Source organism: Anarhichas minor, unplaced genomic scaffold (genome assembly GCF_050575085.1).
Source record: "Anarhichas minor isolate MPS153535 unplaced genomic scaffold, ASM5057508v1 ptg000011l, whole genome shotgun sequence".
Taxonomy (NCBI): domain Eukaryota; kingdom Metazoa; phylum Chordata; class Actinopteri; order Perciformes; family Anarhichadidae; genus Anarhichas; species Anarhichas minor.
Genome location: NW_027466457.1, coordinates 9,025,033 through 9,038,619, shown reverse-complemented (window position 1 = coordinate 9,038,619; position 13,587 = coordinate 9,025,033). Strand labels below are relative to the sequence as shown.

Genomic DNA, 13,587 nt, shown 5'->3' with positions numbered 1-13,587 from the left:
CTTCCGGGTTTGGCAGCGGCAACACACATATTTACAAAATAGCTTCTACCATGTATGTTTTGTAACAGTGAATTTATATTGAATTAGTATATGCGTCTGTAGTGAAATAATGTGTATAGTGTAGTTATATATTACGAGTTGTCTGTGTGTTTTACATTAAGGCCCGCAGTGATTTGCCGCTGATAATGCGCGCGAGTTTTCAAAGTGGGCGAGTCTTTAAAGAAGAAGAAGCTAGCCGGAGGTTGCTAGCTTTGCAAAGTTAATTTTACTCACAACGGTTAACGCGAGTGCTCGGCCAAATCACACGTTAACTGGTACTTAACTTTTTATTGGATAACGAATATTTGATCAAATGTATCCGCGGAGGTTTTTCGAAGCCTGCTCAGGCGGTTTTTAAGTTGTTATCGGGCTCGTTTCTAACATGACTCTAGTTACCGCTAAGCTAGCTAGCTTCGTTGCTTTGCAATGTAAACAGTAGTTAATGTGGCGAGCAGTTAGATAGCTTATAACGTCTCTCACATAAAGAAATAAGTAACCCAACAAAAGAAACAACGGTCTCATCCATGCCTACAGGTAAGCTGGCGTTTTGTGTTTGTTTACACTGGTTCATATTAGTGCTTTTAACTTTGAGCTAACTTGTAACGTTAATGTTAGCAATGTTAACGTCGACCATACTATATTTTTAACGCTAACACCACACGTAACAAATATGTTTCCTGGTTGTTTGTGACGTCCCTCTGAAGTTTGTTTCTGCACCTCTTTTCGCAGAGCACCCTACACCAACAGGCTCTGCATCATGTCTATTGATTTCGACAGCGCTGCTCTTCAAACCCAGCACGATGAAGAAGAATACGACCAGGAGGACTATGCAAGAGAACAGGAGGTATTAAACGCATACAACACTGTGAAGTTGTTGGGAAAACGTTTTTGTTACAGTGACGTTTGTGTCTAGTTGTTGAACCCTCTTGTGTCACATTGTCAATGTGATTTAGTTAACGGTAACATACTGTAAATGCTTGAGTTCATGTTGATATTTTTGATTATACATATCCAAAACATCAGTTATCCAAAATGTTGACCTGAACTATCAAGGGCATGCTTGGATTATAAAACAGTAACTTGTGGTTTTTGCAGTGCTGTGGGCATCTCTACTAAAGCGATAACACAATTATTATCACCCATGGCTTTCTGATTATGCATATAGATATATTTTCAAAAAAATAGTAATGCTCATTTTGAGCATTACATTTGTCAGGTCATTATTAGTTGTTTTTCTGAAATTATTATTATTTATCTTCTGAGGCATTTGTGTGCTCTGTTAAATTTCACAAGCACCACCAGCTTCACAGCTAGACAGGCATTCTAGTTATTACTCACGCCTACAATCTGTTGCACCATGACCCTGAGCTATTATTGGCTCCTTCCAGGTGTGTCACACAGAAACTAGCTCTGCCCTGTGGTTTCCCTACTTTCTCTCTATTCAGATTACCTTGAGTCTGTGCTTGGCCTCACTTATACTTGACTAACTGACGCAAGCATGAAGAAACTGTTACTGCATGTCTTACCAGTGGTCTTCAATACTCAGAAGAAAGGGACTTTGAATATTAATTCTCAAATGGATTTTCTTTCTGTGTTATAGCCTATTTAGTATACATAAGTTGGTCAAGTGGAAAATGTTTGCCAGCGGTAATTGGAATGTTTCTGCTCCAGTTAACCTTGCTATACGTTTTGTCTAAACAATGGAGTTCTTTGGGAGCAAAACACACAGCAATACCGCAGGGAGCCTCGGCCAACAACATGCCAGGCCCGCTTTGGATGTTTCACACCGAACGTTTTCTCTGCAGTAAGATTAGACTAGGAGGTTATCCAGTGGCTTCACTGCTGAAGCAGAGGCGCCTCTCCAATCTTTGTTAAATGTGTCAGCGGGATAACATGGGTCCTTCGGTTGTGGACACGGTGGACGATTTGAGGAATATTCATCGGTCCTTGGGGGAAGTAAGTCCAGCATGCGCTGCTTGTTCCATCACACATGGCTGGTTGTAAAGCAAGCCTGGTCAGTCTGCTACTGACGCAGACGTTGATTTGACTTGTTGTTTTTGTGTCATTAACTGCTAAGATGTTTTGACAGAAGAATACATTGTTGTTTGTGTTTAACAAATGACTTGAATGATTGACACGCATAAGAATAAGTGACACGCATAAGAATAAGTGATTTTTAGTGATTATAATCACTAAAAACAGATTTAAATGTTTTCATTGGCTACTTTGAGCCATAGTCCTCTCAAGACAATATCATTTTGGTTTAACTTGTTTTCAGATAACTGTGGAGCAAAACAAATGTTGTTCCCCCCCCCCCCCCCCCCCGACGCATTCTGTCTCTCAGGCTGTCAGTGATTTTTTTCTCTGCTGTTTATTTTGTCTATCTGCAACACTTTATTACTCTGTAACGCAGCAACCTTAGTGACTCATTTCCATGTGCATTTTTTCCACAGCTGCACAAATTGCTCACCGACCTGCCCGATGACATGCTGGAGGACAGCATAGACTCCTCCCCAGAGCTGGTGTACTCCACCTGCAGCAATAAAAACACTGGCAACAGGTGAAACATACATTGCTGCTGACACTAGTAATCTCATATTTGGAGAACTGTGGGTTTGTTGTAAACAATTAGACATACCTCATTGCATTGTAATATAATTCAGCTTTTTGCCCTCTCCACTCAGCCCACAGTCCGCATGGACTCAGCAATGGTCAGATCATCCAAGGCCGACTTCTCATGAACAGGTAGGTAGTTAGTTTGTTTTCACTGATTTTAGATTTTTGTCTTCTGAAAAAAATATCATTATTACTGTCGATGTCTCTCTGAAGCACCGTGAAGTTGACTATGATCAACGCTCCCATGATGAGTACGCTTATGAGGATGGAGCTGTTCAGAACAATGGACATCACCCTCAAAGTCGACCTCTCCCTAACACCTGGAACCAGGATCATCAGTTCGCCCAGGGAGATTATTCATACACCAGCATAGTCTCAGACAAATGTACAGAGACCAATGATTTCTCCAGAGACGAGTATGAGTCTAAACCGTATCCTCAAGGTACTGATAACGCTGTCATGTATGATGGAGAAGGAGGACGCAGAGACATCCAAAACTACGGCGATCACAACAACGGCAGAAACCAATTTCAAGTGAGTAGAGTTTTATGTTTGGTCTATTTCATCAACGCAGATGTTTTTGTATTATGTCACACGTGTGATTTGAAAATGTACTTCCTTGTGTATGAAATACATTTGCTTTGCCTTTTTCTTCTAATACATTTTAAATAAACATCTTATCTGGAAGTCCACCAGTTGTGAGCTTGTTGTACAGATTTTATAGTTTTTGAACACGGTAATGTTTTTATTTCAAACGTACTGTGTTTCTTGTGTTTCTGTCTTCAGACCTTAAAGTCCGGAGTGTTGGACAGAGGGGTGGATCAGCACCAGGCCATCTACAGTCCTCACCGTCCTGCCCATCAGCCAAAGATGTTTAACTCGCAGGCCGTTCACCAAGAAGCTCAATTTGACCATCTGCAAAGAGAATTCCTTGACTCGACACAACGTGAGTCTGACAGTCTCGATTTAGTTTGTGGATTAATAGCACAGGAGTACAGTGACATGTCACTCACAATAATACTTGGAAAGGGTCCCTGTTACAATGAATCTCAACGTAGGAATTTCCTGTACTGGCGAAACAAATTTATCCAGGTGAATAATCCAAAGTATTGTTTTGTTGTCAAAGTGCCATTGAGCGACACACTTAACTTTTATCTGCTAAACTTTAGTATACAAATGAGCTCTTATTCACTGGAAAGGGCTGACAAATGAGATGTGCAATGTTGGTCCATGTACCACCCAAATAAACTATCGCACTTTGACAGTTTTATTTCAGATGCGCAAAGTTTCAGTTTAAAATGCCTATGTGGAAATAACAATAATTAGCTTACGTTTATACCTATTCTATTCCTGTGTCATAAAGAAATATTCAGCCAGACCACAGGAAACGTGTAATTTATGAGTAGCTTAAATAGCCTTAATTCAACCTTTTTAGGGATTTTATGATCTATTAAATGAAAAGACAATAAGCCCTTGGTTGACTGAGCCTGTTTACCAATATAAGATTGGATGCCTAACCTACGGTATTATTTTTTTAACATACACCCTCTCAAATTACATTGCTGAAAAATAGACTGTCTCTGCACTTCAAATAAGGGATAAGTGATTAAGCTGTTCAATCTAAATGTTGTGCTGTGTTCCAGAAACTGCTGATAGAGAGCAGCTTGCCCAGCTGCAGATTTTAAACAAGGCTCAGCAGAGGCAGATTGAAGACCTGGAGCGGAAACTGGAGGATTCAAGGCGTAATATGAGATACATCGAGCATCAGTTTGCGATTGCCAAAGGTGCGTTTCACACAGTGGTGGGCCTTTCTGTTTACATTGTTGCAGTACATCGCCCATGTTAAGCAAAATACTGAACTTTAATTTTGCTGTATGTTATAGTCTATTCTCTTTTCTTACATGCATTTAAAAGCTAACATTTAGGCAAATCTGTCGAACTTGGAATGAATAAATAATTCACTCTAAGCTGCCTTGAAAACTTGTTCTCTTTTAAAGAATCGTTTTTTCACTGTCTGACCGTTGTGTTTCATACTTTTTTGTTGATATGCCATTAAAAGCCAAACGGCTTGTTATCTTATTAATCTATAGCATTGATTGATGAAGGGAAATAAAATGGGATACGTCTTCACTCACTTGTGTACATGCCCCCTTGTGGCTGTTGAGAGGACTCGCACTATCCTCCGATGAACTGGGCGGTGTTTGTGTGTCCTTGTTTTCTTGCTGCTTGTGGGGACATAATCTCATATTTTATCATCAACAGACGCAAAGGATGGCCTAACAGTAAGCCTGAAGGAATCGAGTCAACTGGTTGAAGATGCCAAGGAGAGAGAGGTTCAAATGCAAAACAAAGTGAAGGCAATGGAGCAGCAAGTACAGGTCCTCACTGAGAGAGACCACGAGGTGAGTTGTGCACGGACACACACTGCTGTTTTACTCCTTCGCATCTTCTTATTTGTATACAAGACAGTCTGCAACAAATCAGGTTATCTATAATAAAAATATCATGCAGGATTTATTCAAAAGCAGTGTCAGCTTTACATAATTAAATAATCCGATATGATATAATGTCGAGGCCTCACTGAAAGGTTTTGTAATGTGTTCTTAAACAGACCCAAAGTGATTCTGCTTCTGTCGTTTTCTGAAACGCACAGACAGCATTAATACCTTCATTGAAAGCTTTGATATGAGGTTCATGTTTCATTAGTCTATACAGTAGTTTTACTTTGTTTGCTCTGCAGAACTTGAAGAAGCAGCGGGTGGCAGAAGCTGCCGTGGACAGCTTGAAGCAGCAGATGTTGGAACTGTGTCGCTCCGACACACTGTCCAGGACGCGGCAGCAGCATGACCGAGACCTTGCTGTCATAAAGGAGCAGCATGAGAATGCCCTGTTGACACTACAGCAGCAGCTGGACTCGACCTCTCAGGCCCTGAACGAAAAGGTCTGCGGCGTTACTGTCACAGGAGGTATAGTCTTAAGTCGCCTGCATACGTGCTAAATTCCTGTGTTGTTGTTCTGTTGCTTCCAGATTGATATTGGTCAGAGGCTACGAGAGCAGGTGACGCAACTGGAGCGCCAGAGAGAAGAAGAGCAACTGGAGAGAGCCCGAGTGGTCAATACCCTCACTCAGCGCCTGGAGGAGAGTCAACAGCAATGTGCCAAGCTGCTGCAGACATGTGAGTGACTGTGGGGCTTCCACCACCTGCTTGTATCTTACGTACTTGCTGAAACTAAGTTGAGAAGAAATCCCAGAACATTAAGTAGCAACTTCTATGCATGTTTTATTTTATTTGCTCAATTCCAGATATTGTTTTCTTCTCTTTGGTGGCTGTATTTTCTTCAGGTTCAGTGCAGGAGATGAGTCAGATCCAAATCAAGCTACAACACGCTCAATCAGCTAAAGCACTGAGTGAAAACATGAACAAAGGCTTGCAGGTTTGATCTCTGATGTTTCTGCTCAAGAATGGAACCACTCTGAAAACATTGTTACTGAAAAAAAGATGTGCTTAAACGTTTCATGTTTTCTTTTTATTCTAAAGGAGGATCTGGCTGAGTTGAAGGAGCAGATCACTCTGTATGAATCTGCAGTGAAACACGGTGTTATTGCATTAGACCTGAGCAGTCAGTGGGAGAACCAGCTGTCTGACTCCTGTGTGGATTTAGGATTAAAGAAAACCAACAGGAAAAATGGCTTGCTTCACAGGTACATTGTGATTCATAGAGCAGAGTCATTGTCATCAATACAATGACTCTGAGTGTCTTTCTGTGTCATAAGTGTTAGTATTTACTGTGAAACTGTGTCAACTGGAAATATTTCTACTCATTTATCACCCCTCCCATCGATCAAAATCTAACTTCCTCTACTGTTTGGTCAGCGCTGCCCTGGCTCACCTGTCGGACTCCAAGCTGCCCAAAGATGAAGCCTTGCGGCTGCTGCGGGTGGAGATGCAGCGCTGCCTGGGCAGTCTGAAGGGGAAGCGGCAGAAGATCAGTCAGCTGCAGGAGGAGCTCCAGCTCTGTCAGGGTCGACTGACCGAGCTGCAGACCCAGTTGGATGACGCCAAGCTCTGCTCTTCGGTGAGGACTGGCCTCTACATGACCAGAGATGAGCTTAAATGTTGCATTGCTGAGCAAAGCATTTAAAACTGCACTGGTGTACACTTTCTGATAGATATTATTCAGCTTAATGTAGATTGGCCAATTGGATTTCTTGCTGATAAAACCGAAATGGAAAAAATATGCAATTGATGACAAACCTATTAAACATATGGACCTGATAGGGTTAGAATATTACATTTATGCATGTTTCATACCAAAGCTATCCAGTTGTGTTGGCGTAAAAAGAAACGACGCATGAATAACAGGTAAGAGGTTAAATGTCTAATTCCAACAGTGATCATAAATGTAACTGTTCACAGGTCAGAGACACCAGCCAGATGAAACATCTCGACATTACTGGAGAGTCTCAGAAAGAGTTCGCGAGACTACAGGAAGACAAACAACACTTGCAGGAACGAGTGGAGGTTGGTTGTAGATTCATCAAATTAATTATTTGTTTTTAGACCATTTCATGACTCACTGGTGGTGATCTATTCAAACTCTAGGTGTTGGAACAGCAGAATATGGAGCTGAAACAGAGCGAGGAAAAGCTGAGGTCTGCCAACTTGGACCTTTGCACCAAGATGAGGGAGATGATCCAGGAACTCGACCAAGAGAAGCAGGAGGCTTCTCAGAGGTTAGGCACAGAGGAGGAAAATAACACCGTGTTTTTTCTTAGCCTTAAATTATCATGTATTCATATATATATATGTTTCTGTTTCTTCATGGAGAGCCGAGCGGATTCATCAGCAGTACAGGGATGACGTGGTGGATCGGGTCAGAACGGAGCTCATGCTGGAACACGATGCTCAGGTTGAACAGCTGACTGCACAGCAACAGCACCAGCTCCAACAGTTACAGTACGTCCTCTGCACCGGTCGCTGAACATAGTTGTTATCTGGAAACCCGTGCAGCTCATTTACAGCACGCATTACTTCTTCACAGGGCCCAGCTGTCTGAGGCCAATGATAAGATGTTGGCGGTGCAGGAGTGTTACATATCTGTCTGCAAGGAGAAGGACATGCTTAACAAGGAGGAGGCTTTGATCAGAGTAAATGAGGTATAAGATCCTAAAACATGTTTACAATACCAGAAGCAGTTGGACATGGTCCCTATGCTCATTGAACCATTAAAAGGGAGAAATGAACAGATTTTAAAAGATCAAAATACACTAAGATAATAATTTGACAATTTCTTATCAAAAATCAGTTTCTCACTGCTGCTGTGGCCTGTAGCTAACAAAAGATGACCTGCGGACTGAGAATGATTTATGATTTTCATTATTATTTCCAGCAAAAGATGAGAGATGAGAGTGGCACCGCTGTGGAGAAGCTGAGGGCTGAGCTTGAGGCTCAGCATCAGGCCTCAATAAAGCAGCTCACGGCTCTGTGGTCCAAAGAAAAGGAGGCTGAGATCCAGCAGCAGGTGAGCCCTCAGGTAGCCTTGGCCAAGGCTGCCTGGAAGGAGGAACTACAAAAGGTACGATTGGCTGTAATCACCGTCCAGCTCCCTCAACTCTGTAATGGTGATTTTTTTTACATCGGAGTTAAAATAATTTACTGCTTCTGTGCAGATGGAGAAGACCTGGGTCCAGAGGCTGGAGGAGGCCAGCAGAGAGAAACGCAAAGAGACTGCTGAGGCAACCTGTCAGGCAGATGAGATTGAGGCCAGCAGTGTGACGATTACTGTTGAGGAGCTCGACTCCAGGCTCAGTGCCCAGAAACAGCAGCTGCAACTGGAGGCTGACAAAGTAAAACGCAAAGCTGTGGAAGAAGCCCGGAAACAAGCCCAGAGAGAGCTCCATGAGAAACACCTGGAGGACATGGCCAAACAGGTCAGTTTGATACTTGTGCTAGTTATACTGTACTTTGTATATGAGTGGCACCAATTGGAATCAAGCCTTAAGGCCTTTAGACTGGCTAACGCTGTGTTATTCACACAAAGTTTAGATTTCCCAGCAACATGAGGATTTATCCGTCCATTATTTGAAATGAGCAAATCAAGTAGTGGTCCATCAAAATTCAATGTTGCACAACTTTTCTCCTACACACCAAGCTCTGTCCCCCAAAGGTTTTTGGTTATCTTGCCCTCATTGGAGATTGACAAATGAAGTGGTGGTGTTTCAGGTTGAAGGTGCAGTAACCAGGGCCTACAATCGCTGGATGGAGGATTTGACTTCATTACCAGAATACCACGCCTCTCTCCAAACAGAGAGGGAGAAATGGGAAGAACTCCAAGAAAAATGCACAGAACAACGGGTATGATACTTCTTTGTGACTCAAAAAGTGTCACTCCCGTCAGCTGTTTTTGTTCTTTTCTGAAAATGTATATTCCTCAATGTAAATGTTTCAGGTATCCCAGGCCCTGAAGGAGGCAGAGGGGCAGCGGTGTGATAAGAACAAGAACCAGCTGGAGGAGCAGAGCTCTGGGACGCAGAGGGTGGAGGATCTCCAGGAGGAGGTGGCCTCTCTCCACAGTCAGCTGGAGCAGGAGAGGAGAGGGCAAACGGCCCTGCTAAAGGCTGAGCTGGCCGGAGCTAGAGCGGCCTGGAACCGAGACAAACAGGAGATCTCTGTCCTGCAGCTCCGCAATGAGCAGGTTTACCAAAGCAAGTTGCAAGAGCAGCGCAACAAGCTGGAGCAGGCTTTGCAGCAGGCCAGAGAGGATGGCGATCTCCATAAGAAGGAGCTGCTCCTGCAGATGGAAGCCAAGCTACAACAGACTCTGAGGGCCCGAGAGGAGGAGTGGAGCTGTCGGCATGCAGAGAAGGAGCAGGCTCGGGGAAAGCAGATGAGAGAGGAGTTAAGAGCAGAGCTTCAGGCTGGTCTGGCAGAGGTCCAGGCACAACTTCTCAGGGATCCCAAAACAGACCAGCAGGGCACTGAAGACACCAAGAGGACCAGCGGGGCCACATCAGAGGGCACAATAACACACATCCTTCAAGCATTCTGCAAAGACCTCGTCAACAGAGCCGTATCTCAAGCCAAGAAGGAGTGGAAGACGGTGAGTTTTTATGATCTGTTATCCAAAGTTAAACAATCTTTACTCAATGACTCATTTTCTGAGTCTGAAGAGGGCAAAGGTAACACAAGAAGTAATCAAAACAATACAGGAGAGTTGTGTACACTCATGTAACCACAGTTGCAGGACAAAGCTACAAGGGAAAAGGAGAGGATGTCCGCACACTGAAAAGTGCAAATTCCTAAAAATATATACATGCAAAGGTCTACCAAGTGCCTACAGACTGAGCTGCTGAGTAGCGTTTTCCTCTATGGTTTTATTTGTGACCCACAGGTAGACGAGGAGAAACTGAGCCGAGTGTTAGAAGAAACACGGGAGCAGCATGAGAGAGAAATCCACAAAATGCAAAGTATGCAACGCTCCCTTATTGTCTCTTCACTAAGCAGGGTGTTTGGAAACTCCACTTAAATCCATACGAAGTGCAGTGTTCATTATTTTAGTGCCTATAAAGACGTTTACTGAACAATATTTTCCACGATTTCCAGATGTTTTGTCCCAGAGGAAGGAGCAGGCTCGCTGCAGGAAGGAGTGCGCTGAGATGTTAGGTAAAGGGACAGTTCACCCCAAAATCAAAAATACTTTTTACCTGTAGTGCTATTATCAATGTAGTTGCCTAGACTTGGAGATATCAGCTGTAGAAATGTCTCTTCTCAAATATAACAGGACTATTAGCACTCAGCACTTGTCTTGAGGAAAAAGGTCATGATTTCTGGAAAGAGACATTTTTTGCACTTTGAGCACCACAAGCCGGTATAGTCCCATTGTATTGGAGAGAAGGCCGAGATCTCTACGACCTCCAAAACTGGGCAACTCGCACCTAAACATTGTAGATTGATAAAAAGCACTTACTCTGCCTTCAGGGAAGCTGCAGAAGAAGAACCAGGAGCTCCAGAAGCACTTAGAGAAAGCCTGCCGTCAACTCCAGCACAGCGTTCGCCAGCACAAAACCGCCATGCAGCATCTGAAAGGTATTTAAATGCATCTAAAGTGTTTCTTTAATCCATTTGAAGCCATTTATTCAACAGGCAATGTATCTGTGTATTGTAGATGAGCATGAAAGCAGCTTGCGAAAGGCAAAGGAGGGACATCTGCAGCAGCTTGAGGAGGTGACGAGAGCCAAAGAGTCCTCAGGGTTTGTGTTTTCTCTTTTATCATTTATCTTTATCTTTAGTTTATTCTTAAGTCCTTCTAGACATTACGTCCAGCCCCAACATCACGATCCATTCAGGAACCATATCAAACTAGAAAAGTACAGCGTCCGGTGTGTCTGCAACCACCACTGCTGTAATGTTTGAGTGAATCAATACAAAACACAATCCCCCCAGTCTAGACCGCAAGCATGTCAGACGTGTTTTTATTTGAGTCAATGCAGCTGTCTGCACCTGCTCTGTGCATCTAAACTGTCTATTTAAAGCTTCCTCTGAACAGTCGGTCCTGCTGGGAATTTACTTCCATCAGCTGTGAGGCCAAACGCACCGTAGTACTCCCATCAGCCAGTATGTGTCTGAAGGCCCCACGAGTTTATTTGTATACAAACCTTAACTGTAACGGATTTTGAATTGTTATGAGTGAAGATTTGAGGTCTCTTCAACATACAGAATGTTTATATGGTTATTTTTCTGGACTGTTTATAGTAGGGGAAATATTTTAAAACAAACTGAGAATACACCAATGTTCAGTGTGCACTGTGTTATGAGTGGTGACAGTGCTCTGAAAACATCCATCTGATCTACTCTACATTATTTTCAGACATTTATGAAAAAATGAGTTGTTCTTGCTTCCAGGAGTTCTGATCACAAACAAAATGTTCAGCAAGGCCTCGAGGAGATGAAGCAGCAATACCTGACGACTGTAGAAAACATCAGAGGTTGGTACTGGTGTTTAGATCTTTGTGGATTTAAAATATTCTGTAAACATTGGGAACAGACGGGGTAAAGACGGGGTCAGATGGCAGCAACAAAGCATAATTGTGTTGTTCATGGCAGGAGACATGCTGCGGTACCTCCAGGAGAGTCGGGAGCGAGCAGCAGAGATCATCCGCATGGAGGTGCAGAGGGAGAGGCAGGACACTGCCAGAAAGATGCGGCGCTATTATCTGACCTGTCTGCAGGAGTTACTGGAGGACAGAGGACAGACGACGGGGCAAGAGGCCATAATTGTCCTAAACTTGTTTGCTTGCTTCGTCGTGGCTCCTCGGGCTAATTGTATTGATCTTCCTGTCTTCTGCAGGGCTGAAAAGAAAATATTGAATGCTGCAAGCAAGCTGGCAGCGATGGCTAAAGTGCTAGAGACGCCCTTAAAAAGTAAATCTGGAAAGAACTACAGTTTACAAAGTGAGTGTGGAAATGCTTTACTGTAGATGTTTTCTTTTTCGTTTCAAAATATCAATGTGGTGGGAATCTGTTTTGTATCGACAGGTTGTTTGACGGCTGCGTCCACAGCTGACTGCCTTCCAGGTAGAAACGCAGGTTTTAGTAAGAACCCGTCAACACTTACTGAGCCCCCTGACATCAGACCAGAGCAGAGATCCGTCAGGGAAATAAAATCAGCTGATTCAGCGCAGAAACTAACCGCTGCAGCGAGAACTAAACCTTTGAGTCACCAAGACATCTCTCCATCTGGGAAGGAGGAGGCCTCAGTAGATTCAGGGCTGAAACACCAAACTGCCGCTCACTCACACCTCCGCTCTTACAAACCCTCTCAACAGATGGCATCTCCATCCCAGGTGGATTTGGCCAATGTGTCTGTGAGGAGTAAAAGCAGGGAGCAGTACTTGCAGGGAGTTCACTCCAGCAAAGCAGACAACCACCCCGACTCAGAGCGACGGAGCAAACCATTCCTCATCAAGGAGGCTCCTACCAGAGGTGAGAAACGGACTGACTGGAGCATCAGCAGTAGTGACTCGGACACAGGCTTCCATGTTTCCACCCTCTCCTACTCGGGGAGGAGAATAGAACCTGTGAAGCCCTTTTCTGTCTCTGCTGCGTCGGCCAACGACTCAGGAGAGTTTGGCGACCTCTCACCGAACGTTTCTGACCTGACCGTCTATAATGAAATTGCCAAAAAGAACTTGAAATTTCCGCCTGCAACGATAAGCACACACAGAGAGCCCACCCCTGGCTCTGAGTGTGAGAAGCAGCATGGTGTTGGTTCCAGGCCGTTGTTCTCTGAGCTGAGACAACGGCAGCAGGACAGCGGCTTCGACAGTCCATTCAACCTGCAGAAATAGTGCCTCTGAGACAGTGGAGGAAGTTTACACGATGTACAACCTTTGCCTTAGCGGTTTGCAGTGTGTTTGTGTTTTGCAGTGACATTGTTAAAGGAACATTCTAACATATTGTGAACTGCACTTAAATAGGAAGATTGAAGTGTCAAGCTACAGCCAGCAGCTGGTTAGCTTAGCATAAAAACTTGAAAACAGACACACAGGTTTTAGTTCATTAACCAGTGTTATTGAAACACTGGTTACGTTTTGTACCCTTCTGTTTTGTTTGATGTTTTTTAGGTCAACGGTCTGCCCACACTGATATTTACCCTGTGATACCCTGAGTGACTGATAGCTTCCTGTACCCTGTACTGTGTCTGTTTATTATATTTAAAAATATTTTATATCACGTTAATGAGATATGCTGTGCATAGATTATAAATGTTTTTTATGTATTGATTTCATTTGTTTTAATAAATCTTATTTTATTGCATATTGAGAGGGAATAATTCATTTGTCGTGAGAGTGGAGCTTCTTCAGCAAATCCTGTGAAAGTACTTTTGGTTATATAAGCTAAATGCAGCCCTATTTCTACAATTATATTTTCA

General features: G+C 43.4%; 1 protein-coding gene across 1 annotated transcript; it reads left to right on the top strand.

Moving 5' to 3' along the window:
- Positions 1-796: 796 nt before the first annotated feature.
- On the top strand, positions 797-13,399 carry cep152 (centrosomal protein 152). Its single transcript, XM_076089940.1, has 28 exons — positions 797-883; positions 2,493-2,599; positions 2,724-2,784; positions 2,869-3,189; positions 3,442-3,601; positions 4,299-4,439; positions 4,918-5,057; positions 5,396-5,596; positions 5,684-5,831; positions 5,999-6,090; positions 6,195-6,358; positions 6,531-6,732; positions 7,074-7,178; positions 7,260-7,390; positions 7,485-7,613; positions 7,699-7,813; positions 8,047-8,232; positions 8,327-8,587; positions 8,880-9,011; positions 9,106-9,760; positions 10,052-10,123; positions 10,260-10,319; positions 10,635-10,742; positions 10,822-10,906; positions 11,559-11,641; positions 11,760-11,916; positions 12,004-12,107; positions 12,216-13,399. Exons 1-28 carry the CDS (start codon positions 797-799, stop codon positions 13,001-13,003), a joined length of 4,995 nt encoding a protein of 1,664 aa, XP_075946055.1. The 3' UTR covers positions 13,004-13,399.
- The last annotated feature ends 188 nt before the right edge of the window (positions 13,400-13,587 follow it).

Coding starts and splice junctions, on each gene's coding strand:
- cep152 (XM_076089940.1), top strand. CDS start 797: ATGTCTATTGATTTCGACAGCGCTGCTCTTCAAACCCAGCACGATGAA. Junction 6,091..6,194: donor ACATGAACAAAGGCTTGCAG/GTTTGATCTCTG, acceptor TTTATTCTAAAG/GAGGATCTGGCTGAGTTGAA. Junction 10,124..10,259: donor AGAAATCCACAAAATGCAAA/GTATGCAACGCT, acceptor CACGATTTCCAG/ATGTTTTGTCCCAGAGGAAG.